Source organism: Cupressus sempervirens, chromosome 8 (assembly GCF_028749045.1).
Source record: "Cupressus sempervirens isolate cs-2001-9-10 chromosome 8, ASM2874904v1, whole genome shotgun sequence".
NCBI classification, from domain to species: Eukaryota; Viridiplantae; Streptophyta; class Pinopsida; order Cupressales; family Cupressaceae; genus Cupressus; species Cupressus sempervirens.
In genome coordinates this window covers 691811238-691839127 of record NC_143125.1, presented here as the reverse complement: position 1 = coordinate 691839127, position 27890 = coordinate 691811238, and the positions used below count along the sequence as shown (strand labels likewise).

General features: G+C 37.0%; 2 protein-coding genes across 8 annotated transcripts in view; both read right to left on the bottom strand.

Moving 5' to 3' along the window:
• Window positions 1-27235, bottom strand: part of LOC149544340 (uncharacterized) — a 167965-nt gene extending 140730 nt beyond the window's left edge. For 4 of the 7 annotated variants that reach the window (XM_089798790.1, XM_089798791.1, XM_089798794.1 and 1 more), the window contains exons 1-2: window positions 25500-27235; window positions 25338-25406 (exon numbers count right to left, since the gene is read on the bottom strand). The gene's annotated coding sequence lies outside the window, so the exon portion shown is untranslated. The remainder of the gene's footprint in view (window positions 1-25337; window positions 25407-25499) is intronic. The other 3 variants (XM_089798793.1, XM_089798796.1, XM_089798795.1) reach the window with 1 other exon arrangement.
• On the bottom strand, window positions 671-2824 carry LOC149544341 (replication protein A 70 kDa DNA-binding subunit C-like). The gene is made up of 4 exons (XM_089795958.1): window positions 2677-2824; window positions 1636-1862; window positions 1131-1285; window positions 671-1034 (listed from the first exon to the last, which is right to left on the bottom strand). The coding sequence occupies exons 1-4, from the start codon at window positions 2822-2824 to the stop codon at window positions 671-673; spliced, it is 894 nt and encodes a 297-aa protein (XP_089652084.1).
• Window positions 27236-27890: the final 655 nt, after the last annotated feature.

The window sequence follows — 27890 nt, the reverse complement described above, 5'->3', positions numbered from 1 at the left end:
ATGCCTTAAGATGCTTTGTTATCTTGGAAGGCTATATGGAACATGATATGCTGAAACCCAATGTACTAATGCTACTAAATCAGTATCTAATGAAAAAAATAGAACATCCAAAATGGAATAATGTCACAGATATCAGATTTGAACATTCTATTTTAAGTTAAACAGCTCTTTATAACTTTTTTATGTTGCGAGCTATGGTGATCTAGCAAAATGGTCTTTATAGCTCTTTATGTTGTAATGACAACAAATGTCTTTAGGTGATGATAGGTCGAAGCTTTGCAAACACTGCAAAGTATATCATTTCAAATTCCTTGCACCATTTTGGTTGTAATTGCAAAACATAGCAGAACATTACAATATATTTTCTTGGTAAGCTGTACAGTACTCTGCAGCCATTCAGTTGCAGGAAAATTGCCAAAAAAGCAACGTATGAAGCATGTTTATGCTATAGTATAGAATATGATCAAAAATTCTTATTGAGTTCTAATGTTCTGATTCGTATACAACACTATCACATTCAGTCGGATCAAAATTATTTATTCTTGTAGAACACTATGACATTCTGATGTATGCTATCCCTCTATTCTTGGTATGGTATAACACTGCTCATGGAATGCTGCAACAATGTGTAATTTGAGCACTCTTGTTTTCAACTTCCTTTTCACGTTTTTCACTCTAATGGTAGATTTTGTGTTTCAACAGTGATCTGAAGGATCTGTTCTAAGAGTTTGTTATTCTCTGTTGCAAAATCTGGTCCTTCCACTTGTACGATGCTCGCCTTCAACTGTTCTTTGTTATTGTATGTCTCTGCCTGACATGTCAGAGTAAATATGAATTGCTTATTTAATATGCCCCTAATAACTTGTTGTCCTTTGTCTTCTGCTTCATCTTCACCTTCCAGTTCTAGCAATGCATTTGCAGGCATGCCTATCAATTGTGTTGATCCTTCATCAAATGTTGTTGCCCACAACTCACCAGTGTGGTCTTGTAGTTTTATGTGTACCATGTAGCTATAGTTGCATTCTGTAGACTTACTGTCACATTTCACACAGTACCATTCTTCGTTTTCATTTTTGGACAACTTTTTCTTGCACTATTTTCCTCTTACTTGGTTAGGGCAAGCCAAGTACAAGAGCTTGTCTGTGTTGATTTCTGTAGTAGTTTCTTTTAGGATGCACTTCATAGCTTGAGGAGTGTGCCTCGTCTGTTCGCGTATGTCAGTAGTTGTCAGCCTCATTATTGGAGGAGGCCATGAAGCGTATCTGACTGATGTCTCACCACCGTCCTTAACATTTGCATCAAACCATGTTTTTAATTGTGATATGAATATCAAGATTTAACTGTGTGATTTTGAGTCAAACTCGATGACCCATGTTTCATGAGTAGTGATTCAACATGAATCCATCTCTCATGAGAATAAATGGAACACTTAGCACTCATTAGATCTAGGTGATGCTCACAAGGGTGAAGCACCGGGACTTCCCGGGAGGTCACCCATCCCAGTACTACTCCAGCCTGAGCGCGCTTAACTACAGAGTTTCCTCCATAGTTAAACCCAAAGCTTGCAACCCCATTTGCAAGCTTTGGTATCTGAATATCGAGCATTAGATGTGTATTACTTGTAGTGCTGATTACTTTTCCATTGAATTCGGTGACATGACCACCCTTGACCGCCAGAATTGTGGTTTCTTGCAAGTAGTAGCTTTGCTGCAATTCGCTACGTACTTGTTCAGCTGCTGGTCCCCAAAGTGTTACATCAATGGCCATACAAGTCATATCGAGTAACTCTATGGTACATCGGGAAACTTCAGTTTCATTCGCTCTTCTTATCGTGGAGGTTGGTTGTACACATATAACAACCCCTATTGTATCAATCACAGAGTTTTCGGACATGCTTGAAATGTTGTCAAGTGGTGTGAATGAGAATTGATGGCTTGGAATGGTGTGGTCGTCCTTGCATGGTACTAATTTTGAATTTTCTTGCAACATCGCTTCCAATCGACTATTGAGTTTGTTGTACAATCTGTTGGCATGTTTTATTGTCCCTCTGGATAGGACATACATAGAACTGACTTGCACTTTCTCGTAGTAGTTATTCGCTAAGTCGTTAAAACAACAAACACGAGTTTTAGTACCATTGCTATCTATCACATCAAAGATGAACATTTCTCCTACCCCTCTTTGTGTCTTGTAGTGATGCATCTCCTTTTTTACAGTTATGTGAACTTTGATGTTCCATCGTGGCTAGTATGGATTTATATTCTTTATCGATGTAATTGCATCTGGTATGTCTTTGAGTGGTTGAGGTGGTGTGAGGCTAAAGCGGTGTTTTCATTGATCATGGGTGTCTGGTTGCTTTTGAACTACACTTCCTTTATTTGTTTGGTCCAATGTGAGCTTCAGCGGAGTTCCGATTATGTCGTGCGCTAGAGATATCACTTCCAGTACAGGAATAATAATCCAACTTCATATTAACACAATAGGAAAATACGAATGTTATATTTTTCACTAAGTATGGGAAGCAACTAATCTAATTTGTATAACTTATATTGTCTTAACATGTTGTATTTATTGTAGAACAGTTGTATTTTGTTAGCTGTATTATTGAGCCAACTGTGATTTCTCCAAGAGTGATTTGCTCATTGTACACTATAGGTAGCAAAGCTTGGTGCATACGTATACCATCAGAAATGTCCAAGCTGTAGCGTTCTGCTTCAACCAAGCCTTGTTGGAGTTTATTGATTGGACATACTTGCACAGTAGGTGATGGAATGTTTTTTCCATCATTTAGTTGACGTATGGCATCTGGTGTCAGCATATCCATAATGTCTAGTAATTCGGTTGCTTAAGCTTGTGCTAGAAGCCTCTTTGTTTTAGCAATCATGATGACTACATCATATAGTCTGTTATTATAGTTTCTATTCACAAAAATTGAGTAACTATAGTAGGTAGCTTTGTCTATTTTAGAAATATTCCATTTAAAGTAGGCAAGTTTATGTTATAGAGTTTGAACACTGGAACGAGAGTTCCGTAAGATTTAATACCTCAAAATTAGGAATTGAAATCAATCATATAGTAAAAAAATAACTAATGAATCTACTGCACTATTAAGCCTAAGCAGACGATAGATATATAGGCGGATTTTTGTTGTTTTGAGATGAAAGTTGGAGGAAGAAAGAAGCATGATTGGAATGAGAGATCCATGAAATTAAATACCTCAAAAGTAGTGAGTGAAATCAATCATATAGTAAAAAAATAACTAATGAATCAACTACACTATTAAGCCTAAGCATAAGATAAATACATAGGCGGATTTTTTCTGTTTCAAGATGAAAGTTGTAGGAACAAAGAAGCTGAGATAAGAAACATGAGTTTATTTTCCTCTTCAAGTTTACCGTTTGTTATTCAAGATTACAAACGTTATCGTATGCCAGTTTTTCCCCAAAATATTTTTTTGTGATATTTTTTGAATAATGAGAGGCTGCCATATAGTATAGCAGTCTGAGAATGTTCGTGAACATATATCTGACTGTTATTGTTCACTAATTTTTCTCCCAAATGTTTTTTTTCACATAGGTCTGAAATAATGAAAGGCTGTCATACAGTATAGCAGTCTGACAATGATTGTGAACATAAATCTGACTGTAGATCTCTCAATCTGCAGGTTTGAACATGAATCTGACTATAGGTTTCGCAATCTACAGGTCTGTCATGAGCGAAAGGTGCTTCAGAAATCGCATGACTCACACAGAGCTAGTTATTGTTAAAAATAGATTTCACGCATAGTTGCAAATCAATTCGAATTATTGGCATTTAGCTGGCACAATTCTGACAGCTTACAAACTAGTGAAAAGTTGGAGGAAAATATAACCTGATTTTTGCACATATAAATAGAAGTGTGAACATAACCAGTTATCTCTAGATACAAACTTTTTCATATGTATATATATCCAGTCAGCAAGGGTTGAGCTGGGTGTTTATCCAACCAACCAAATTAAATGACTTATCTCTAGTCAGCAAGGGTTGTGCTCGGAGTTTGTCCAACCAACCAAATTAAATGACTTAACAATACTTAATTCACTTTTAACCTAAGTATCTTTAATGTACCTAATTGAAATAAAATCATCCGTAAGATTTAATGAATACAATTGTAGTTTTCAACTACAAACCGATGATCATTACATGTTCCAAATCCAGCTTCATAAATTATATGCTAACCATGACCATATAACAAAGCTGTACAGTATTGTTCCTAAATTTGAATGGGAATTTCTATATATTCACATATCTTCTTGTATGTTATAGGAGTTACATTTCTGAACATGTAGGCACTGTTTCCCCTACATATCTGTAATTATGCAAATGACTATCTACATGAAGCGCACGTACAAAATCATGCTATATTGTTTGTACTTTTGGTACTGATTTACATAGTGAGTTACATTTCTACAATTATGATTACAGCTGTTTACAATTATGTTTATTCCCCATAGAATATGGGGGTGCTAGAATTTTGTGGTTTAGTATCTTCGCCATCATTAGGTGGCCAGACCCTATTTACGTAGCGGTTAAATGGTTCTTTTTATATCCCGGAGACATCCATGCCATAGAGCTTTGCATATATGATTTGATGCGATGCCTTATAGAAGGCATCCGCCACATTGCACATTGCCACGGTTATGTCTATAGCGTGTTCCATCCTTTCAATGCTACTGTTGGTAGCGGTCTCCATTACGATGGACACACGCCTTATATCCCGAACAATGTGTTCACAATATCTAATGGTGTGGGAGAGTTCATCTATTTCGTGGTCGTTCTGTGGATGCTTGTGTATAGGTGCAGAGGCCACCTCTGATTCTGCATTGTTGTTGCTTGCTTGCACCGCACTGTTGCTCTCTAAACTGTTGCTTGAGATGGTGATGACATTAGCATCATCTTGTGACACCATTATGTAGATGTAGAACATTGCACACACAAAAGAAAATTAGGCTATTGAATGCAGTTCATTGCTTGAGATAAGCAAAAGTACAAATGTTGTCGGGGCATATGGCATACACAGCAAGATTGTGACCAGTTGAGGAGACTGTTCACTAATAAGATGTTTTAATACAATGTGAACAACTTAGCTCTCACTAATGATGCTAGCTTATCTTACAACAAAAATAAGGTATTACAATAATTATATAGACATTATCTTATGACAAAGTACTACAATAATTAAGTTATTATAGTGGACTACTTGTATAGGAGACTCTTCAATAGCAAGATGTTTTAATACAATGTGAACAACTTAGCTCTCACTTATGATGTTATCTTATCTTACAAAAAAATAAGGTAGTATAATAATTATATAGACATTATCTTATGACAAAGTAGTACAATAATTAGGTTATTATAGCAGAGTGCTCGTATAATTACATAAACATTTGATGTTTTAAGTAGTGGAGTAACTGCATAAACATCATCTTACAACAAGAACAATGTAGCATAATAATTACAAACATTACATTGTCACAAAGTAGTACAATAATTGCATAGGCAGCTTCTTCTTCAGTACGCTATATAATAAAGCCAATTGGTCTATAAGTTGAGCCGAGCATATGGCAGAAATCAGCATATATAGGATAATTTCTCTCTAGGACCTATTAAGTTGATCAGTCTGCAAGAAAAGGGTGGGGTAGTTGGCATGGTGCTCAATTTGGGGATGTACAAATTCTTCCGACATTGGTTATATCTCGTCAAACCAATAAAGATGCTCAAATTTACGATGTTGTAGACCCCAGGTGCCCAACGTAGGCTGCAATATTAGAGAAAAGAGACAATCTGTCTGTGTCCATGTGTCCATGCTGGTATTTGCTCTGTGGCAATTGTTCTAATCCTCTCTTCAATTGGTAGGGCTAAGTAGACTCCTTGTTGGCCCAACCTCTGTACTACTTGTCAATTCCACATTGTGTTCAAAGCAGACCCAAATTGCAGCCTAAATATTTCACCATGGTAGTGCAAACTACTTAAACCCGAAGTATTGATTTGGGGCCTCTGCAACATCTGTTCTATCCACATTTCTCCAGTTCCAGCCAGTAAATAACCATACTATAATTCACTTTCTATGGATGCTGATTGGAACCATATCTCACTCGGAAGGTAATGTATGTTCATTAGATTGGAGGTACTGCAGTTAATCAATTCTGGAATACTTGGGTCTGTAAACATATGGTCTAAATTTCATTGCAGTGGCAGTCAATATGTAATCAAATGCCTTTGTGCCAATGCTTGTTGTCTGAGCATGGAGGTGTGTTTGTCTTCATTATAAGTACTGTATGGATCTGTGTGTTCGATAAAGTCAGCTGTCACAGTAGTCCTGTGTCTCAACATGTCTGGGCAGCAAGTCAATAATATTGTTTTATCTGATATTATGTACATGTTCAATCAGCTTGATTAATCACTTTTTTCTATAAACAATAAGCCAGTTAATAATGTACAAACATAATCAGATTCATTTCATGAAAGTAATTTCCAAGAATTCACCACAGTTCAAAACATGAAAAGCAGCAAACATAAATTTATTTTATAGATAATAGTATTCAGTTAGTACAGCTCCTTCATTTTTTTTTGGAGAGTTTTTAAGTTGTGCCCAACTCTGCTTATAGGCGGCTTTCAAATGACATAAAGCTATGGTTGTTGTAGCAACTTCATTGCTTCACACTGAACCAGTGTGTCAACGCCATAGTTGCAAAGGAAGAGCTCTAAAACAGCAATACAAATGCCTCAAATTCTGGGAAAGAAAATGTAGTAATTACATTGCTTGCAAGGAGTTTGAGTCCCAATTGCTAGCAACGCCTTAGGAAAAAATTGAATTAAGTGTGAACGTTTAATCCTGAGGGGTAGACACCAACATAAATTTCTACGTGAGTAGACATCTGGAGTAGTCAATCACAATATACCTTTTCTACATCTTTGTTTAATGCTCTACTTTTCTCAATGGTTACCGAGGTGAATTATTTAGCAAACATGTTTTACTAATTAGAATGATTGTATGGCCTCCAAGCTATTTTAACTTGGGCTATACCTGACCATTCAAGAAAGTTTCAATGCATTCAATTGCAGAATCGTATTTGCGTCTGTAATAACCTAGAATATTAGGTCTGCCTTATTTAAATATTCAGTAAAAATATTAAATATGTATTTGAAAATAATCTTGACACAATCCAACTGGGAGATCACCCAAATATTTTTTGAGAAAAATAATGGAAGTTCAATTATCACATATATTAATGTCTAACAATGAACAATAGAGCCTAGAATAGAGGACGACTGTTTATCTTTAATAAAGAAAGAATAACAACCTTTAGAAGTAGCTATCATAGAGTTTGAAAAAACTTAGCTAAATATATAAGCAAAAACTTATATATATATATATACACACACACACCTTTGATTATTTTATACCCACATCACATTTTTCATTTGTATCTAGATTTGAAGGACATCTCCAAGACAAATTCTCAGAATAACATATGAAGGACTTCTGGGTTTGAACATTTTGAAGCCATGCATTACCTTGGGCTCCATACAAACTGTTGTCAGCTGATTAAGTTGCAACAAATTGCTGTCACTGGTAAACAAGGACAGTTCTAAACCAAGATAATTAACCAAATAAGACATAATCTATCACAATGAGCCTATAAAATTGTAGAAACAATCATTCTACCTACATAAATAAACATAGATAAACTTAAATATGTATAAGACAAACAATTTAAAGCATACTAAGATAACATAACCGGCATATTCAGAAAAGCTGGAAAGTCAGATTTCTTCCCTTTCCCATTGACTTAAGGAAAATATCTTTACTTTCAAATCAGATGCACCTCCAAATTATGCATCTTGAAATTTAAATGTAGTTGCTGTGAAAATGTATATAGAAAAATAAAGTACAAACATGAAATATTTATAAATATATCGTGTAGCTACAAAATCTAAATAGAGATATTAAAAACTAATCTGTAAAGAATTTTAGAGGGATTTGTGCCCCACTAGCTAATACAATTAGAGGAGATAAGAAGGTATTTCCATGGACAGAGGCTGCTGATAAAAAAATTCAGATAATTAAGCAGATGATAATAGAGAAACCTATATTGTCTTTGCTTGATTTTACTGATCTTTTTCAAGTTGAATTTGATGCTAGTACTAATCTTTTTCAAGTTCAATTTGATGCTAGTAGGAATGCTATAGATGCTGTTTTGAGGCAATTTGGAAAGCCTATTGCTTCAGTAAAGGCTCAATGATGCAAAGAAAAGGTACTCAACATAAGATCAGGAGTTCTATGCCACCATAGAATCTTTGAAGAAATGGAGGCATTATCTCATGCCTATGGAGGGGTTAGAGAAATGTTGTGGGTTGTTTTGATTTCACCAAATAAAGAAGATTTATAAAAATTCAAATTTGGCTTGAGTTGATGTATAAAAACCATCCTTGTATCATTATGCAATTGATTTGAATGTTTAAGGCTAATTTTTTTGTTACAATTGTGAAAAAATTGGTAAGAAAGTATTTGGTAGCTCCCCATCAGAACTCGGAGCTGAACTAGTGAAGATCTGTTAGTTGTGTCTTCCCCTATGTACTCCCAATATTCATTTGTGTTTTGCTACTTCTGAATGCAAATTTAGACATATTTTATGCAATTGATTGAGTGTTTGAGGTTAATTTTTTGTTACAATGGTGAAAAAATCGGTAAGAAAGTATTTGGTAGCTCCCCATCAGAACTCAGAGCTGAACTAGTGAAGATCTGTTAGTCATGTCTTCCTCTATGTACTCCCAATATTCATCTGTGCTTGACCTTAATCTGCAAGTAATAAGGTTGCTACTTGTGAATGCAAATTTAGAAGCAGTCTTGACATGCTGAGAAATTTGCTTTTCTTGTTCAGGTACAATGATCATCCTGGAGTTTCAAATGCAAATCTATCTTACTTCTCTAAAGAGAGGAAGAAACCAATTTAGCTAAGTGGTTGCTCTAGTATGAGATGATAACTATATCTAAATGCATTGGTTGATTCTGCTTTTGAGGTTTCATTGGGAGAGAGCAGTGGGAGATATAATGCAAATATGTGTTTTGTTGATATTATCTTTAGCATCTCATAATTATCAGAAATTGGCTTCTAGTAAAGTCCTCTAATTATTTGCATTATAGTGGAAGGAAATTTCTCAAGTTTTAGATTGGAGCTTTTGAATAAGGGAGTTGCCTTAAGGTAGTCAGTAAGCCAATTACAGTGATTGCCACATATTTTGTTACTGCTATAATCAAGTAACTTTCATAGGTTTCGTAGAAACTCAGCTTTCCCACAGGTCTGAAGATGTTCTCGATGTCCAAGATCTTTTGAGGACTTCTTTATAGGGATTTGGAGGGTATTACTCTTTTCTCAGGGCTAGAAAGGATGGTGAATATGGCTTATAAATATACAAAAAATTAAACTATTAAATGAAAAACTACTAAACATTGATTACTTTGTGTTTAAATATAAAAGTAAATTGTAATGTACCCCTTTCAGGATATCCCTAATTTTGCGTAAAAATAAAAAATCCAAAGATACAATTTATTTGCAAGAGTTTTGTTTAACTAGACTACACAATAGTAATTGAATTTAGCAAAAACAATCAGTCAACATTAAAAATGATAATGAAGTTTCCTACTGCAAACATGCACACAATAGCTTCAACAACATTAGAAACTTGAGGGGAAAACACCTAGGATGTTGAGAGGCTATTGTAATGTCTCCATTTGTTGCTAGCATCAGAATTTTAGGGATTAGCCTAATATTGGATCCTCGTGGGCTAATAAGGATGGTTAGAGGGTTTTCTGAGGATTGATTCGTCTCCAACATTCAGGGATTTATAGATTTGGCCTTTGTTCGATATCTTTTGGACTCCATTTGCCATACTATGTATAGTAAGGTGGGAGTAATAGAGATGGACCCTTTCTATTTTTAGAAAATTATTTGGTCACATGGGGAATTATGAGGAGAGATTCCTATTTCAGACGGCATGACAATCAGACAAGTATTTCAAAAGATATTAAAGTTCAAGTGACTTAAGTGATTTATTTAAATATTTTGATGTTATTATAAAGTTATGAAGTCAGTTTATGACAAAATGACTTAAGTGACTAAAAGAGGAAAGTTTTTTATCCCACATTGCTAAGTTGTTCGTACGTCTCCTCTTTTCGAAGTTATAAAGGAAAGCATTTGCATTGGGAATAAAATAATGAATATATGTTATTAAACAAATCCTAAAGGTTGCTTATTGTGACTGGATATTTCCTAAGGACAAAACCCCTAAGGAAAAATAGTGAGGCTAGACGCAGACATAGTACTCTCATTTCACTTCAGAACTGAGGTTCGATTCTAATACATTGTTTTCAAGAAGCTAGAGTTTCAATGGCGAAAAGAAGGATAGGTATTTGAAGTCACTGGTACGTACAGATCACCATTTAGCAGATTGGTGTTGGACGACAGACAGAGAAATCAAACACTCTAGAGTCGCGGTGGAATCATAAAATCAAGCATTATGTGAGTGAGCCGAAGGAAGGTTACCCAGGTAACAGATGTGACTTTACATTTCTCTTCTTACCATGCATTCGGCAGTGCAGCAAAGTGAAGGCTCGAGTTACAGGAAGGAGGTATTAATACTGCTGAGATAGTCATCAAGGGAAAACGGGTTAAGAGGTGGAATAAGGGTTTCTCTGGAAGACAGGTTGAGGAATCAGACTAACTCCAGCAGTCTGTTATAGCAGCATTAAGAGCTCTGAACCCTGCATTAAAGAGTTTGACTGAGGGTCTGTGCATTGGTTGTTCATCTATATAAGGAAGGCTATGTAGAAGAGCAGAGAGACCACGGGTTAAACCATAACACCAAGACATACTCCAGTAACCATTATGGACAGCAGGTTAACTGGGCGTGAGCAGCTTCAGAAAGGAGCCCATTGGAGAACAAGCCATATATGAGTAGCCAGACTATTAGCAGCGGCAGTATCCAACATAATAAATAAGTATGAATTTATTAAGAAATTATTTCTCTATAATCCAAGATAGACAAACATTTTTAAAAATCTGTTGTACTTGAAGAGTCGTATAAATGCAAACTGTTATTGTCTGAGGTTGTCACATTGTATGCAAATTTTGTAGTCATATTGTTATATATATTTTGGAGTCGGATTCTTCACAGCAGCATCAGAGTTTAATGCCAAGGTTTCATCCCAACTGTTTGACAATATACATTAAGTCCAAACTTGAACTCTTTGATCAGAATTAGTAGAGTTTATTACAGTGGTATCAGAGCTTTGAACCTGCCATCCTATTGGGTAGAGTCAGAGGTTTTTTCAAAGTTTAGTTGTGGAGTTACAAATGGAGTAATGGTATTTACAGTTCTCAAATTTCTATCAGATTGGAGTAAACAAAGAAATACAAATATTTGCAAATCTATAGGATTCTTAATATATTTTGGGTTTTCATATTATATGTTAGAAATTTTGAGTGCTTATGTTTGATAAAAGTTTGATCCTCCGGTGCTATTATAAAGTCTGAAAATGATGCTTAAATTGGTTATGAGCTTGGAGTAAATTTCTGAAGTAGGAAGAAGGAAGTTGCCCATTAATGAGAGCAGCTGTACAAGTCATAGCAGCAGTTGGTGGACAAGATAATGATCAGTTCATAGATGAAACAAGGTAAACATAGCGTGAACTTAGCTCTCCATTCTCATGGGTTATTTCAGTACAAACAGTTTTTTCTGAGCATTATTCATAGCAAAGATTGACATGGAGATTGGAAGCTGTAGTGGCATCAAACCCATGTCCCAGAACAATCACATAGTATGGAAATCCCTCATAGTAGAGGTAACAGGTAGTGGAGAATAACAGGAACGTTTTATATGAACTGGCGGTGGCAGTAGGAAAGTTATTTTATTTTCAGTTTGCTGTGAATTTGGAGTCACCAGCACTCTAGCTTTCTTTTTCTATGGACAAACATAGGAGGATTGGCAATTCTAGAAGCCGGTGGAGAAATGAGGAATTTAGCACAAAAATGAATGCTTTGCAAGAGAGTATGGAAAGACTTAAGCTTCATCAACAGAGGTTGGCGAAGAGCTTGTTAGATCTAGAGATAGTTGAGAGGACAACGAAGTATATAGTTTCTGCCTTTAGAAAGCCGACTTCGAGGTTTAAGGGAAGGAAGCTTCAATTTTCCCCGACAGGTGTCCATGATGCAAATGTACTTGTATTTAGTACGACACCTGCTAGTCCTATTAGAAGTGCTAATGATGGACCCATTTCACAAAGATCAGTAGATGTGTCAATACCCTTGGTGGATAGTGGCACTAAGCTTCAGCACGTTGAGGCCCACAAAGTTGTTGTAGTTAGTGCAGAGACAGTTGATGCAATTGTTACTACTGATACTTTAGGCTCTCTTGAGGGAATTCTTATTGGAAATTTGTATGGGAGTTGTCAAAGTGTTGCTCCATTGCAGGAGGCAGTGTATTCCTCAGATGGGACCGATGCATGTATGGAGTCACCCATCTGTGATGCCGATGATTTGGGTGTTATAGTGGAGTCAATAGATGTGGGTTCATGCTCTAGCATTATTGATTCACAACCTGGAATAGAGTCATGTGTGCAGAGTCAGGTGACAGCAGTTGAGACTCTAGTAGGTGATGGGGATGTAGACAATGTGTACACCTTTGGTGATTTGTTGGATGATGCTATGATTTGCACTAGGTATGATACCCCTTGTCAGATATTGAGTGACGACTCTAATGAGGTTTCGGATGAATCTCAAGATTGATGTTTACAGGATCTTACTACTGAGTTGGAAGCTAAGACATGTGGGGAGATTGAGATTGAGAGGGCTTCTATTTCTTCGAAGGAGTTGTTTGAGGTACATAGTAGTTGTATCTCAGATCCAGAGTTGTTCGAGGACAATAGCACATGTATGAGTGAGCTTGTGGTGGACAGTTCTGATTCAGTTTCCTATCATAGTGCAATTAGTGAGACATAAAGCTTGCATAGGAGTCAGCGGTTACAAAGACATCGTGTTACTTATCAATTGAAGGTGAGTGATAGTGATATTTATTCATCTCTTGATCACTATGATGCTATTCGGCATATGCTAGCTACATTTGGTTGGGGTGCCCCAGTGTCAAATGAGCATGGTGATAGTAGTCTTTCCCTAGCAGAGGTTCATGTGCTTCAAGAGGCCGTTAGGATCTTGAAGCATAGTTGCTCTCAATTAGTTGATGATAGAGATTACCTTCTGGAGTGCGTGGCACCTGCTATGAGGCGTTGTTAGGGAAAGAGGAGGTGGTTGAGCTCATCTAGGAGCTTGAGGTGACAGTGGACTCTCTTTAGTATACTCAGTTGGCTCTTCAGGAGTCACAATCACAGTTGGGTGAGGTTACCGTGGAGTTAGAACGGATACAATCAACACCAGCCCCTGACCCTATTTAGTTACATATTGTGGCTGGTGGTGAGTTTGCTTCTACGGTCGAGGATGAGGGACGTGATGATGTGGCGAACACATTTGTCCAAGATATGAGTGTAGTATGTACAGTGGAGATGGGCACTCATGGTGATTTGCTTCCTTCTACTGGAAGTGAATCTATTTCTTCTTTTCATACAGCTGGTAGCATTAGACAGTTGGCATTGTCACATTTTCATAGAAATTAGCTATGGATTGTTGGGGAGCAGATTGATGCTTCCACATATAATTTCTACTGTACTGAGTCATTCATAGAGTATTTTCTTAAGAGCTTGAATTTGCAGAAGGTTTCTTACAGTGAATCTAAGGGTGCTCTCATTTGGGGCTCTCGTGCTATTTGATGATTGGTGAGGAAAATTTTAGAGAGCTTGGCTACAATGCTTCCCAATAGGGATTTTGTGGTTGGGCTTACTGAGAGGGTTGCCCAAGATCCTGCTCGACCAATAGTTCAGAGTTAGAGATTGGAGCCATCTTCTAATTTCCAATTTGATGATGATGAGCCCTTGAGAGAGATTGGGAGTTTTTATCAGCATTACATTGTGAGGAGTGCTTATCACTTTTCTTTTGACCCGTAGGTAGAGGACTTGGTTTTTAGTGTTATGGATGGTGATAGAAAGTTTGGTACTCATTACACCCAGAGAGGGCATAATTCTCTACCAATGGAGGGAGACTCTGAGATACAGGGTATTGTGAAGTAGTTGGATGTGCTACGGAATGAGACGAATCAAAATCACAAGCGGATGACCCAATTGATTTCGAATCCAAGATTTATCCCACATTGCTAAGTTGTTCGTACGTCTCCTCTTTTTGAAGTTATAAAGGAAGGCATTTGCACTGGGAATAAAACAACGAATATATGTTATTAAACAAATCCTAAAGGTTGCTTATTGTGACTGGATATTTCCTAAGGATGAAACCCCTAAAGAAAAATAGTGAGGCTAGACGCAAACATAGTACTCTCATTTCACTTCAGAACTGAGGTTCAATTCTGATACATTGTTTTCAAGAAGCTAGAGTTTCAATGGCGAAAAGAAGGACATTTATTTGAAGTCATTGGTATGTACAGATCACCATTTAGCAGATTGGTGTTGGACGGCAAGCAGAGAAATCAGACACTTCAGAGCCGAGGTGGAATCATAGAATCAAGCATTATGTGAGTGAGCCGAAGGAAGGTTACCAGGTAATAGATGTGACTACATTTCTCTCCTTATCATACATTCGGCAGTGTAGCAAAGTGAAGGCTCGGGTTACAGGAAGAAGGTATTAATACTACTGAGATAGGAACACGAATTAAGAGGTGGAATAAGGGTTTCTCTAGAAGATGGGTTGAGGAATCAGACTAACTCCAGTAGTCTATTATAGCAACATTAAGAGCTCTAAAACCTGCATTAAAGAGTTTGACAGAGGGTTTGTGCATTGGTTGTTCATTTATATGCAAGGATTGGTGCCTATTGGATTTAAGGAAGGCTACGTAGACGAGCAGGGAGACCACGGGTTAAACCATAACATCAAGACATACTCCAGTAACCAATATGGACAGCAGGATAACTGGGCGTAAGCAGTTTCAGAACGGAGCCCATTGGAGAATAAGCCATAGACGAGCAGCCAGACTATTAGCAGCGGCAGTATCCAGGTTTCATTACCCACTTGTCTGTGATCTAAAACATAATAAATATGTATGAATTTATTCAGAAATTATTTCTCTATAATCCAAGATAGACAAACGTTGTTCAGAATCTGCTGTACTTGAAGAGTCATATAAATGTGAACTGTTATTGTCTGAGGTTGTCACATTGTATGCAAATTTTGTAGTCATATTGTTATATATATTTTGGAGTCAGATTCTTCACAGCAGCATCAGAGTTTAATGCCAAGATTTCATGCCAACTGTTTGACAATATACATTAAGTCCAGACTTGAACTCTTTGATCAGAATTAGCAGAGTTTATTACAGCTATCATCCACAATTGAGCCCAAGAGTGTCATACAAGCAATCCAACTTAATCTGACTCCTTGGCCCACAAGCAACCAAATCAATGGGTGGCCACAAGAAACCCACTTAGTGGGCATCCACTTAATTGAGGGGACCTGTACACTTGCATCTCCCCATTAGGCTTCCTTTATAATTCTTGATATGATTAGTGGAATTTAGCTAAATAGTTACTGATCTTATGTTTCTTGTTAGGACACTAGTATACTATCTTCCTCAATTATACCTAAGAGCATTGAACTATCAACCAAGTCAGTCTGACTCCGTGGCTCACAAGCACTCATGTTTTCTGTTTGTAGGCTGTGATACTATCTTCCTCAATTAAACCTAATAGCATTGAACGATCACAAAGGTCAATCTGGCCCCTTCGCCCACAAGCAACCAACTCAATGGGTGTTTGCTTAATTGAGGAAACTGGTGCTATTGCATCACCCAACAGATCTATAAATAAATAAATAGTAAATACAATAATATTGCATACCAATCACATTCCTTAATATTTCAGATATTTAATTATTGTTCAATGAGTGATATTTGTATGAATGATTGATTGATTGAATGACTTCCTTTGATTGTATGATTTGAGGTATTGGTGAGTGATGATTCAGATTAAGTCATTGTTAATTAGATGATGAATGAGTGTTGATGTAATGAATTCTGGTTTGATACATTAGTGAATGATGATCAAACAAATGCTGATTAGATAGAGATGCTTGGTTGCTGAATTGATGATTGATGAGGATTTGATAACTTTTTGCCGATTTCTCAAGGGATTAATGATTTATGGATTAATGAAGGATTTGTTTGGATGTATTTGTTGATGCGAGTTTTGTATCACTTACATAACATATTAGCACTTGAATATTCGATATAGGATATCAAACATGCAACTCCTCTCTTGAAAAGTTAATGCTCATGAGACATAAGCAATAGCTCCAATGTTCCTTACACCATTGGATACTCACTCAGTTTTATCGATGTGATTTACTGGTAATCACGTAGGCAGCCTTACACAAATTGTTGAGGATGACTTGGACTTTGGTGGGATGAAGGTGATGGTGGCTCAGTTTGTGAAATGTGCGGAGGCAGATAATGTTGATGGTGGCGATGATGGAGGATGTGTCTGCCAATAGTGATGTTGATGGGAAAGCGATGTTGGTGGAAGGTGAATGGATGTGTTCTAATACTCGACCTACTCCTCTAACTTCTTTCCCTAAACTTTGACTACCCAGCTACTCACTATTCTACTCCTACTCCTATGAATGCAAGGTTAGCAAACGGACGGGGATCGAGCCTAATGAGAGCTGACCAACGGCCTCACTTCCACAGGTGCAATGATTCGAAGGAATAATAAACTAGTTTACCACACAAAGCTTCCCAACCAGCCGCTAGGATGCTAGTGGCCAAGTATTGACCCCTATCAAACATTTACCAATGCTACCATACAACTATCCATTTATTTTAACTTTACTTAAACAACTTCAAATGCAATTTGCTTCAACAACTTGAAAGGAAATTTAACTAAGTGGAAGTAGAAAACATGCAATAACACCCAATGTTCTTAATCAACATGCAAATTGCAAAAATGAAAAAGAGAGCAATTTTGGTATTATCTTCGCAACAATTTCTCCAACACTTTACAAATGAGAGAAAATGGCCTTTTATAGGGGCCAAAAATACAACGGACGGTGGAGATCAAAACAAGATCAAAAATTTAGATTGGATCCTCAAAACCCTAATTAGGGTTGCCACCCCATCAGCCAATGAGAAGCTGCTACCTCATCAATGGACCAATGAAAAAGTGAAAAAAGTGGCAACCAATATGAAGGCACCAAAATGGTGGCCAATTAGAAATAGACAATTGTCCTATTCTAGAAGAAAGGGAAATTGCCACTTGGGCTTACATCAAATGATCTTCTAATATAAGTCTTCCCTTTTCTTTCATTTTCTTAGCTAAGGCAATGAACTTAGCTAGCCTTTCATTAACTTCTTCCATAGGAGGACAAGGTGTGTGCTTCGCCATGAGTTCCGTTGACTTCGCCATGTTGCTCGCTGCTTGTAGTATCCTTTCGTGATCCTTCTTATATTCCTTCACAAATCCAATAAAAGCACCGAGAGAGGAAAGGGTGCCCAAATGCTTTTTCTTAATAGCAACCTTTCCCAACTCATCCAACCTCGATCCAAAATCTGTCTCATTAGTATCCTCTTCTCTGATATCCTCAAAATCAAGTGCCACCCCAACGTCGCTCATCATGGTTGAAATGGAAGTGTCGACGCTTGGGCTATGCCATGTAATCTCATTATGTATTTCTTCAAGTGTTCTAAATCTGGTAGTCAATGCAACAAACCAAGATTCAACTATACTCAATCCTCTCTCATCAACAAACCTAGCCCTTTGCAGGTATGCCTCTGGTAGCCCAATGAACACCTGTAGCCTAAGAATAGCCATATCTTTGATGGGAAGGAAATCTGAACTTGTCTCTAACAGCCACTAATGACTGAAATGTCGAGATGAAGGAAGGCAAGAAATTTCACCCGTCTTGGATTGTATCATGAATCCAATCCCTGAATTCATGTAGCTGAGCTGATATCTCTTATGAATTGCTCCCGCTGTCTTAAGGAAGGGTTGCCTGGTGCAGCTGTTGGATGGGCTGGCAATCTCTCCAATATTCGTTCTCGGCCTCCAACTTTACTATTCTTTCATTTTCCTTTCTCAACCTTTCTTTGATTGATGCCATTCCTTCCTGGACCTCCTCACACTCCATATCATCTATATTCCTTCCCAAGTTATGTTCCACTATCTCATATTCCTGGGCCGCGATTTCATCCACTGCCTTGTTGATTGTTGGAATAGCAATCTGAAACTTTTGGTGACCATCACTGTCATTCTTGATTACCCTTGCAACCATTTTTGCCATTTATTTTTGGTTCTCACTCTCACCCTTTTCCATTAACCCTTGGTTGTCCTCAACTGTATGGACCATTACCACCTTGCCTCTTGGCATAAGCATTTGCCTCAACCATAGTGGTGCAGTGCATCTCCCCAAATCTGGATTAGGTTCGACTAACAAAGCATCACCAGCGGCCTCCAGTGCCTGACTTGTTGCCTCAATGTCGATCGGCCCATCTTCTTCTCTGGCCCATCTTCTTCTCTACGAGTTTTTGCCATATCATTTCCTTGTTGGTTCTCCGAGAGAGGGGAGTACTTGGTGCTTTCACTATAGCCACTTGATTTCAAATCAAAGCTCACCTCCACCGCAGCCCCTTTATCACTTGAATTGACCTCTTGGCTTCTAGCCTCAATTATACTTTCTCTTGATGGTGTTGTGTGTTGTCTCTTGGCTGGAAGTTCAGGATGTTCTTTGCCCTTCTCTACCTCCAAAACTTTCTTCTTGCCCTTTCTAAACATCTCCTATTGCCAGCCACTTCCTTCATTCCTTTGTTCGACTGATTCTATTTGTCTCTCCTTTGGCCTCATCATCTCATAGGTAAGGGGGATCCCTTGCCTTTGCAGCTTCCTTAGTCTTTCATTATACCACGACTCAGTATGTAAATCTATGGCCCTCGTAACTGCCTCCAAGGAAAGATCCTGATGGTCATCCCAATCCACTGGATTCAACTCTGTTCCTTCTACTGTATCATAATCTTCTCTCAACACATTTCCAACATCCTCCAATTGATCCGGAATATCAATGCCTCTCCATCTGATAGCCCTAATCATGTTCACTGACAACCTTAAGAAAGCTAGCTTTCTCACATGAAAGTCATCCTTGGCATTGGCCCAAAAGTTTTCTATGGTGGGAACATGCTTGAGTTCATTTCCATGAGATACCTTGATAAGACCCTTAGGATCAAATCCTTGCCTTGCTCTGTAACATCCTAGATGCTACCATTCCAATTCCTTCTCTGCAGCTTCAAAGGAGGCCCGATTTGGGCAACTATTATTGCCAATTATGATTGAGAATGTAACACCTATTTTCCCTTCATTTCTCATCATCCTATCATAGTGCTCAAGTTGCCTAGCCAATTCCATTAAAATTAACTTGTCGAGTGGGTATCTTGGAAGCCTCTTTGGACAAATTGTACTTCCTACCACTCTAATGTATGCAAATTGAGGAAATTGGATGAACCGACTCCCATACTTCTTAATTTGTGCTTCTGCTTCCGGTGAAAGTTTCTTAGCAGGTGTCCCTTGTAATACCCTTACTGTCTTCATAGCGAAGACATCACAATATATCTTGTAATCCTTGTTGTTGTGCAAATGGAGCTACGGATAGCATTCATGTACCAAATATTGCCTTGGTCCACTACCAACTTCTCCTAAGGTCCTAAGTCCCGGACTCTTGTACAATCTAGCAATTAGGTAGAACAGATAGGAGCCCATGTAGAATTGCCTTTGGTTTTGTATGATTCTGAGTTGCAATTCTAAGTTCTCGCTTATGATCTTGGCCCAATCAAATCTTCTTTTCCCCTTTTCAATCTCATCAATGAAGAAGTACATCCAGTTTTCAAATTGCATCCCTTGAGCTAGGCCCATGATTCGGCTAAGAAGAACAACGAGATCACCATATTCTGGTTTGAAATTTGCCATTGTGAACCTTGTTGATCTGCTAACACCTTTCTTTCCTTCATGAATCCAATTCTGCTTTAGATGCGTGAAATAGGCCTCTTGGTTGTCTTGAAATGATTTGGTTGCCTGATCCATCATCACAACCGTCATACCTTTGTACTAGGGAATGTTGAATGTTTCTTCAATTGCTTGTTCGCCAATGTTGGCAACACTCTCTTCCCTTCACCAAAAATAATGGATTTACTGTTTAGATCAAATCTGGATGCACACTCTATGATCAACTCTGGACACGGCAATGTAGGAGGAAAAGCCGCCGCATGTACAATTCCACTTTTGTATATCCTCTTTGCCAAAGGGGATTGTCCTTCCTTCAGTCTTTCCTTCATCTGTATCATGTCCACTGTACTGATATTGGTGTCAGTTATTCTCTTCATTTTCGAGAAGGGCGTTTTGGGCATCATATCCTCTTTGTCTTTCTTAGTGTTTGTCCGCTTGGTATTCTTACTTGCACTAACATCCTCCATGCTCGTCGCCCTATTACGAGATGGTAGAGTGGTGGACCAGAAGGCAAGTAGAACCCAGGCAAGCAATCCTAAGACTAGAACTAAAGAAGGATGTCATCTTAAGGACCCCTTGCAACTCTAGATGATGAAAATTCACCTTAACCAATAATCTTACAGCGACTTTTCGGAATTAGGACTTGACCTTAAGAACTTCAAATCCCTTGCAAATCAAAAATTTTTCATGCAATTCACCTCCAAATAAAATTTCCCAACCTAGAGCAAAAATTGCAGCCTCTTGCAAAAATCAGAATTTTATCTTCCACAAAATTCGCCCTCGATAAAATTTGCACTCCACAAAGTTCGGCTCCCACAAATTTCAGCTTCCACAAATTTCGCCCTCCACAAAATTCGCCAAGCAAGAAGAGTGCAAATCTGCTCTTGCAAAATTGCCAACGCCTTGAGAAGGAGAAGTGAAAAGTGAGGAAGAAATGGGAGAGAGACCTCCTCTTATACCCAACTTTCTTACTCTCTCCAAGCTAACCGACTTGGACCTTGGGAGCAAGAAAAACAAATAATTAATGCAAAATTATGACCCACAATTAAATACTTAGCTAAAATTAATTTTGCCATGATGAAAATTAACATTTAAATTGCCAATTGGACCAAAATTGCAAAAGGAAAATAAATGGTGCCTTGGAGATGTTAAATATTTCCATTTAATGAGGATTTAGTAATTAAGACGTCATTAAAATTGGATTTTGGCTAACCAAAAGCCATTTTTCAATATTAAATTACCAATTTCATTGAAGGCAAAAAAGTTTTCAAGGCGATTTAATCCATTTAAAGCCAAATTTTGCAAGTTTAATTCAAATCGATTTTGCTAAGCAATTTTAGCATTTTAACACAAATAAAATTAATTACTCTAGAGCCTAAAAATCGATTTTGCAATTTGACTTCACCATCACAAAAATTAATTTTCTTCACCAAAAAAAAATAATAATAATTAAGATTTTCCAAAAGATCAAATTTAACAAAAATTTCATTTTTTGAAAATTATCCAAAATTATACAATTATGTCCAAATTTTCAAAAGAAAATGTCTAAGTACAAAATTCACAATTTTATCCTGCCAAGTTGGAATTAACTTTGAAATTTATTCGGCCTAGGATAGAATTGGTGGCTCTAGAAAATCAAGTTAAAAAAAAAAATCGGGTGAAATAAGCTAAGTCTCTCCCACTGGCCTGAAAGTGTCCAAGGCTCAAAATTCTCGAAAATCAAAATTGTTGGACAAATCAAAAATTTGCCGAGGCGATCAAAAAAAAGGGGGGTCCCCAAAAAATTTGGGGCGATGGTGTGAGAACCTCACAACAATTTTCATGAATGATGATTGATGAGTAATCCTTAAAGGCTTGTAATGGATTCTACTTTATACTTTGTTGGTGATAGGGTCACTGTCTCATAAGAATGGAGTCAAACTGCTATGATATATGGGTAGTTGTGCATTTTCTAATTGTAAATTGATATAATAAGTAGAACTGAAAGATGATCAAACAAATGCCGATTAGATAGAGATGCTTGGTTGCTGAATTGTTTGTTTTCTTGATCCCAAGATAAGCTGATGTTTGGTGAGGATTTGATAATTTTTTGCCTGATTTCTAAAGGGATTAATGATTGATGGATGAATGAAGGATTTGTTTGGATGTAATCATGAATGATGATTGATGAGTAATCCTTAAAGGCTTGGAATGGATTCTCCTTTATACTTCGTTGGTGATAGGGTCACCATCTCATAAGAATGGAGTCAAACTGCTATGGTATATAGGTAGTTGTGCGTTTTCTAATTGTAAATTGATATAATAAGTAGAACTGAAAGATTTTGTGTACGAAGAAATAAAGAATTGTAAAGCAGTTTATCAGTTTCAGGTGGCTGTTAGATTACACTAGTTTGAGCTGAAACTCTGTCCAAATTTGTAAGAAGGTTGTTGGAACAGCTACATTGTTTCAGCCACATTATTTGAGCTACATTGTTAGAGCTATAGAAATGTAATCATGTTTTACTCAATGAATAAGAAACCAACGTATTGCTCTACTTTTATATATCTATCTGTTGTTTTCGTTTTTCTATTTTCCTAATCATATTTGGACCTTCTGTTTTTTTGTTAAAAAAAAACTCACTGATTTGTTCATCTACAAATAAATTAAATGGCTATTATTATAAACAACCATTAAAAAGTGGAAGGGATTACATAAGACCATTTGTATTTGAAAGATACTGCTGCTAGCTATCCCGGTGAGTGGAGGGAATTGTTTTACATTAAACTATATTGACTTTCTTGTTAAAGATGGTGTACGCCATTTATAACAGCGCTTGTTTTTTCCGTAAGGTTTCTGCTTGCTTACTAGTCTGTCAAGTATATAACTAACACAACAATGATATACCAGGGAAGTGCTTAACACGGACAGGTGTTATGATGTCTACTGAATAGGACTTAATGCAGAGTGAATCAAGCATACTGATATCCATGTAACAGTACTAGATGAAAGCCATTGCTCACCTAATAGATATCAGTAACATCTCCTACATTTTTAGAAAAAGATCCCCTGCCTTCTCTTCGAAGCTGTTCTGTACACAACCTAATATCATAACATTCCATGAAATCAAATTTCTCAGTGGCATTTCGTCAAGCACTTTACATTCATCAAACCCACTTCTTATAATAAGGGTATGCATCAAACCTATCAAGAGACCATGAGCATGTACTAGCATGCAGTTCCACATTTTCCATCCATGCATGCTAATATTTGGTGTTATTTCTACTCAAAACTATAGCAGAAGCCCGAGGTACTCCAAATATTATCTCAAATGGTATTGTTCTCTTTGGATGTACCTCACCTGCACTGAAATGCAGAAACAATAGAAAAATGTATTATAGAATTTTCCTATTCCTCCCAAGGGATTAGACAGTGGAGGCACTCATCATTTGGTAACACTTGAGTTACCACACGGGCTTGAGTCTACCAGGTTGTTTAAGAGATCCTTCTAAAAAAGAAATATTTTCAACAGAATGCTATAGAATTATATGAAGGCACACCTTACACTACTCTTATGATAAATTTTTTCCCAACAAGTTCATTTATTCAACAAGGTCATTTATTTTTCATTTCCATTTTCCATGATTGGATACACTCAATTATTTGTCAATTAATCTGTTTGGTTGCTTACTTTATCATTTTTATGTTGCAACAAGTCTAAGTTTATAAATTGCAAAATAGTGTTCAAATGAATTTGTTTTGTTCTACTTGCCTAATGATTTCAGATGAGTAATTAAAATTTTACTTTATTTTCCATTCAAAATGTGTGTACATAAAATCGTGCAATTTGGGTTACATGTTTGTAAATTTCACATGTGAAAGGATATTTTAGACTGTACAAAGCTCAATACTACAAATCAAACAAGATTTGCCAAATAGCTTTGGTCACCTATAGGTACTTTAATTCGGTTGACCCTAGAACTTACATGTTTCTTTTTTAGAGTTTATTTTTATAAATAGTTGGACTCAAATTTGATCTCTATCCTTCTTTGTCTCAATAAAAGATAGCACTAGAAGTACATTTCTCAACTTTACATTTCCATTGCAACGCAGATTTTCGAAGAACCTGCTCAAACTCTTCTTGAGTAATGGGGAAATGACTCTGATGCCAGTTTCAGAGAATGAGGACTTAAGTTATAGAAACTCATATCGTATTCAATGCATTCCATTATTACTATTATGTGACAATCTTGGTAGAGTTTTCTAGAACAAGTAGTCACGAGGGAAATTTTAGGCTTGTTCCTACTCTAAATATCCCCATTACTTTGACTATAGTAGTTTTTACTATTGATTATGAATTTAACATTAGACAGAAAGAATATATAAGCACTGCCCCTACAACCAGCTTGAACAGGGCAAGCACACCACTAAACCGCTTATTCATTTCTCCATACATTCTAAGAATGCACCAAGCAGTAGAAGAAAACAGGGCAACACAGATACTGTTGGTGAGCTACCTACCAAGTAAGATATAACAAAATGGTTCAAGTCAATAAAACTTTCTAATTTCTGCAACTCAAGAACACAGACAAATTTACCACAATTATTTCAACGCCATGATTCAGATTGTGATAATAATAAAGACATGGCAATTGGGTATATAACTGCAAATTCACTCGAATCCCCCATAGTTTAAGACTCATGTGAAAGTTGCAATGATTATTTCCTAGACTCAGAAATCGATTCCTATACAAATACGAGTCTCCAAGAAATTTGAAACTTGGAGCAGTTTGATTCCCCTGGGTACAAGACCGAAGGTTCACTGTTGAGGTCAACAAGATCCAGGAGGAAAATTGTAAAAAATTGCACAGGAAGAATTTTGTTTAATCATCACAAAACGGAATTGGGGCTATAACACTAGGGTTTTGAATGATCATCAGGAAAATGGTGATTTCCACCCTACCTTGTAATTGTCCGTCGCTCACCTTTTCCTATCGGATGCCCTACCCCTGCTATTGAGGTGAACGATCTATGGAGGGCAATCAATGGCCCTAAAGCAGGCACAGATGCCCCTAATTGTATTGTATAGAAAGTCCAGTAGGTAACAATAGATAATAATTGATAAGGAACCATTTTAACCCTTATCATTCATTCATTCAATCAATGGAAATCCAATAGTTAAAGTATGCAGGAATGGTGTATTGCCAAGTTGGTAGTGGAAACCTGTTGTTGCGAACTTAGACCTATTCTCCAACCCCTTGCTGTAAGCCTCTTCTGTCGTCTGTCTAGTTACTGCAAGAAACAGTGCAAGCTTTGTCAAAAATGATATTCCAAAGCACGACTCTATAATACAAAATGGAGAGTAATGAGTAATGACGAACATACCAATTCAATCCATAGCAAAAGAGTGAGCGACCCCTAACAACAACATCCACATTTAGAGAATTTATAGGGGGCTCTGTCAGTTCATTGGAGGTAATTGTAGAGGCGTTGGCGGTCTGGATAAATCCGGGTAATACACCGTTTACCCTAACAACGGACTTGTGGCCCCTCCATCCATTTCGGTGGCCCCTCCATCCATCTGGCAAGCAACTGTCTATTTGTATGCGATGCTCATTCAAATGACACAGTTGTAACCAAGTCTATGGCGTGGACATGTCGGCGGCAGGAAGAAAAGTTCGGCAACAGCCGAGAAGCAGATGTGTGAGGAATTCATGGCGAGCTATCGCCCAGGTGAAAGCCTATCGGCTAATTAAGAATGTTGTATCAAACATCATATAATGAATCAGTTGTAATGGAGGAAATGGAAATGTAGAAATTGATAGAAAGATCCAAGTATCACAACGTGGACATATTGCTCAACTCTCTGGGTACCTTTCCCTCAAATCCAACATTTGACAGGTTAAAATATTAAAAATATTTCAGCGAGGTGAGTTGCTGGGGACACCAACACCACTAAAATAATTGTAGCTCAAATCCAAGATTTGTAACATCTTTAGATTAAATAGTGAAGAAAGAACACCTTTTTGTTACTTTCAATAGAAAGTGAACTCATATGGCTTTGGGAAGCAACATCAATGTTTGAATTCTGCAAAGGCCTTTCCAGATTATTGTAGAGAAAATTGCAGAGATCCAATTGAATGTCGCACTTTTTGGTATCACATTTGAATCCTTCTCAATTGCAATAGCTGGTGAAACCGCTAGATGTTTTAAGTCTACCAAATGGGTTATGGAGACCTCATTTGAAATCCATGAGGATCTTTCATTCATCATCTCAACAGAAAGATACCCAACAAAGCGGAAGCAACAGGACAAATCCAAACAACTTCTAGACTAATGTCTCTGAGCATTTCATTAGGTTTTGTTTAATTTGGCCCTTTGAAATGATGGCAATCAACATGTCTTCCAAGAACAACGACGAGAGCCCATCCCAAGCAGAATAATATGAAACAGTAATAAATTAGGTAGTGTTTGTTCCTTCGTTAAGGACTCTCCAAACCCTATAAAAAATTAATCGATAAAAATTAGGATAACTTCGACCCACTTCTCAGTCCTTCCAGTGATGAGAGTAGAAAATTGAATTGATTTAGTTGGCATGGCGATTTAGTTGGCATGGCTATGACTGTTATAACCTAAAATATTGAAATTCAACAATAAGAAAAAAAAATTAAGGGGGAAGTGGGAACGAATTCTAACAAAAATTCAATTAAAGCTATAATGAATTTCCATGAAGGTTCATAAATGTGTGTAGTTCAGAAAGCGACTAAAAGTGCATAGTTTGAGTATAGTTGCATTTTAGCTGAAACCATGCGATTTCTCTCAAAATGAAGTTAGAATGGAAGTTTGTTGTCAAGTAAGGGTTCTTCGGACACATTTGACCTATTTATGGTAGGATTTCTCTTTGATTTGGCATTGGGAATGTTGAAGGATCACTCTTCAATCGTTTCATGCTCTTCAGGGATGATATTACCAATACAGTACTTTTCAGAGAAAAAGTAGTCTGCAAATTGATCTTTCAATCACAATTTTTTAGATTTTTGATAAATGAAGGCGTGTTTTTTTGATGGGTGAGTTTCTCGATGGGAAATGGAACACCATCGTTAACGGTGACAATTTGGAGAATCAAGCTTTGTAAGAGACGGAGATAGGTTTCTGAATACGTGAAAAGTGTCTAAGAAGAAATGAACGATTCAGATCATTTCCATGGTCATCCTGCTCCTCTTATGTGTTATCTACCATTGGATGGCAAAATCAGCAATACAAACTCCAAATAGGCAACACCTTTGGCGTGATAAAATTACATAAAACTATCTAGTTTCATTCTATATGAATTAGATATAACTGTAGTTTTAAATTTCAAACCATGATAAGTCTTAATAATCAATCTACAAGATTCTAGAACAAATTTCTATATAGAAATCTACAAGTTGATTCCAAAACAAATTTGCATATTTTCTATCACTGTACTTACTAGTCTTTTCAGTTTCGTGATTCTATTTGGTAAAATCACATAAACATCTCTACTAAATTTGGTGAAAAACAATATGGCATCTGTGAAACCAAAATAAAATGAGCTAGATTATAATTAACAAAAATGTAATATTCGATTTTCTTGTGTTTATAAAATGATGAAAATTGTTACAAGTTTCTACCTGTTGATTTCACAATTACAGCAACATAATCCATCTTCTTGGTTTTCCCTATGATCATTTACCATCTACTTATGTTGGTGTTCCCTTTTTTATGGGATTAAACAAACCCTCATATTGGAAATCT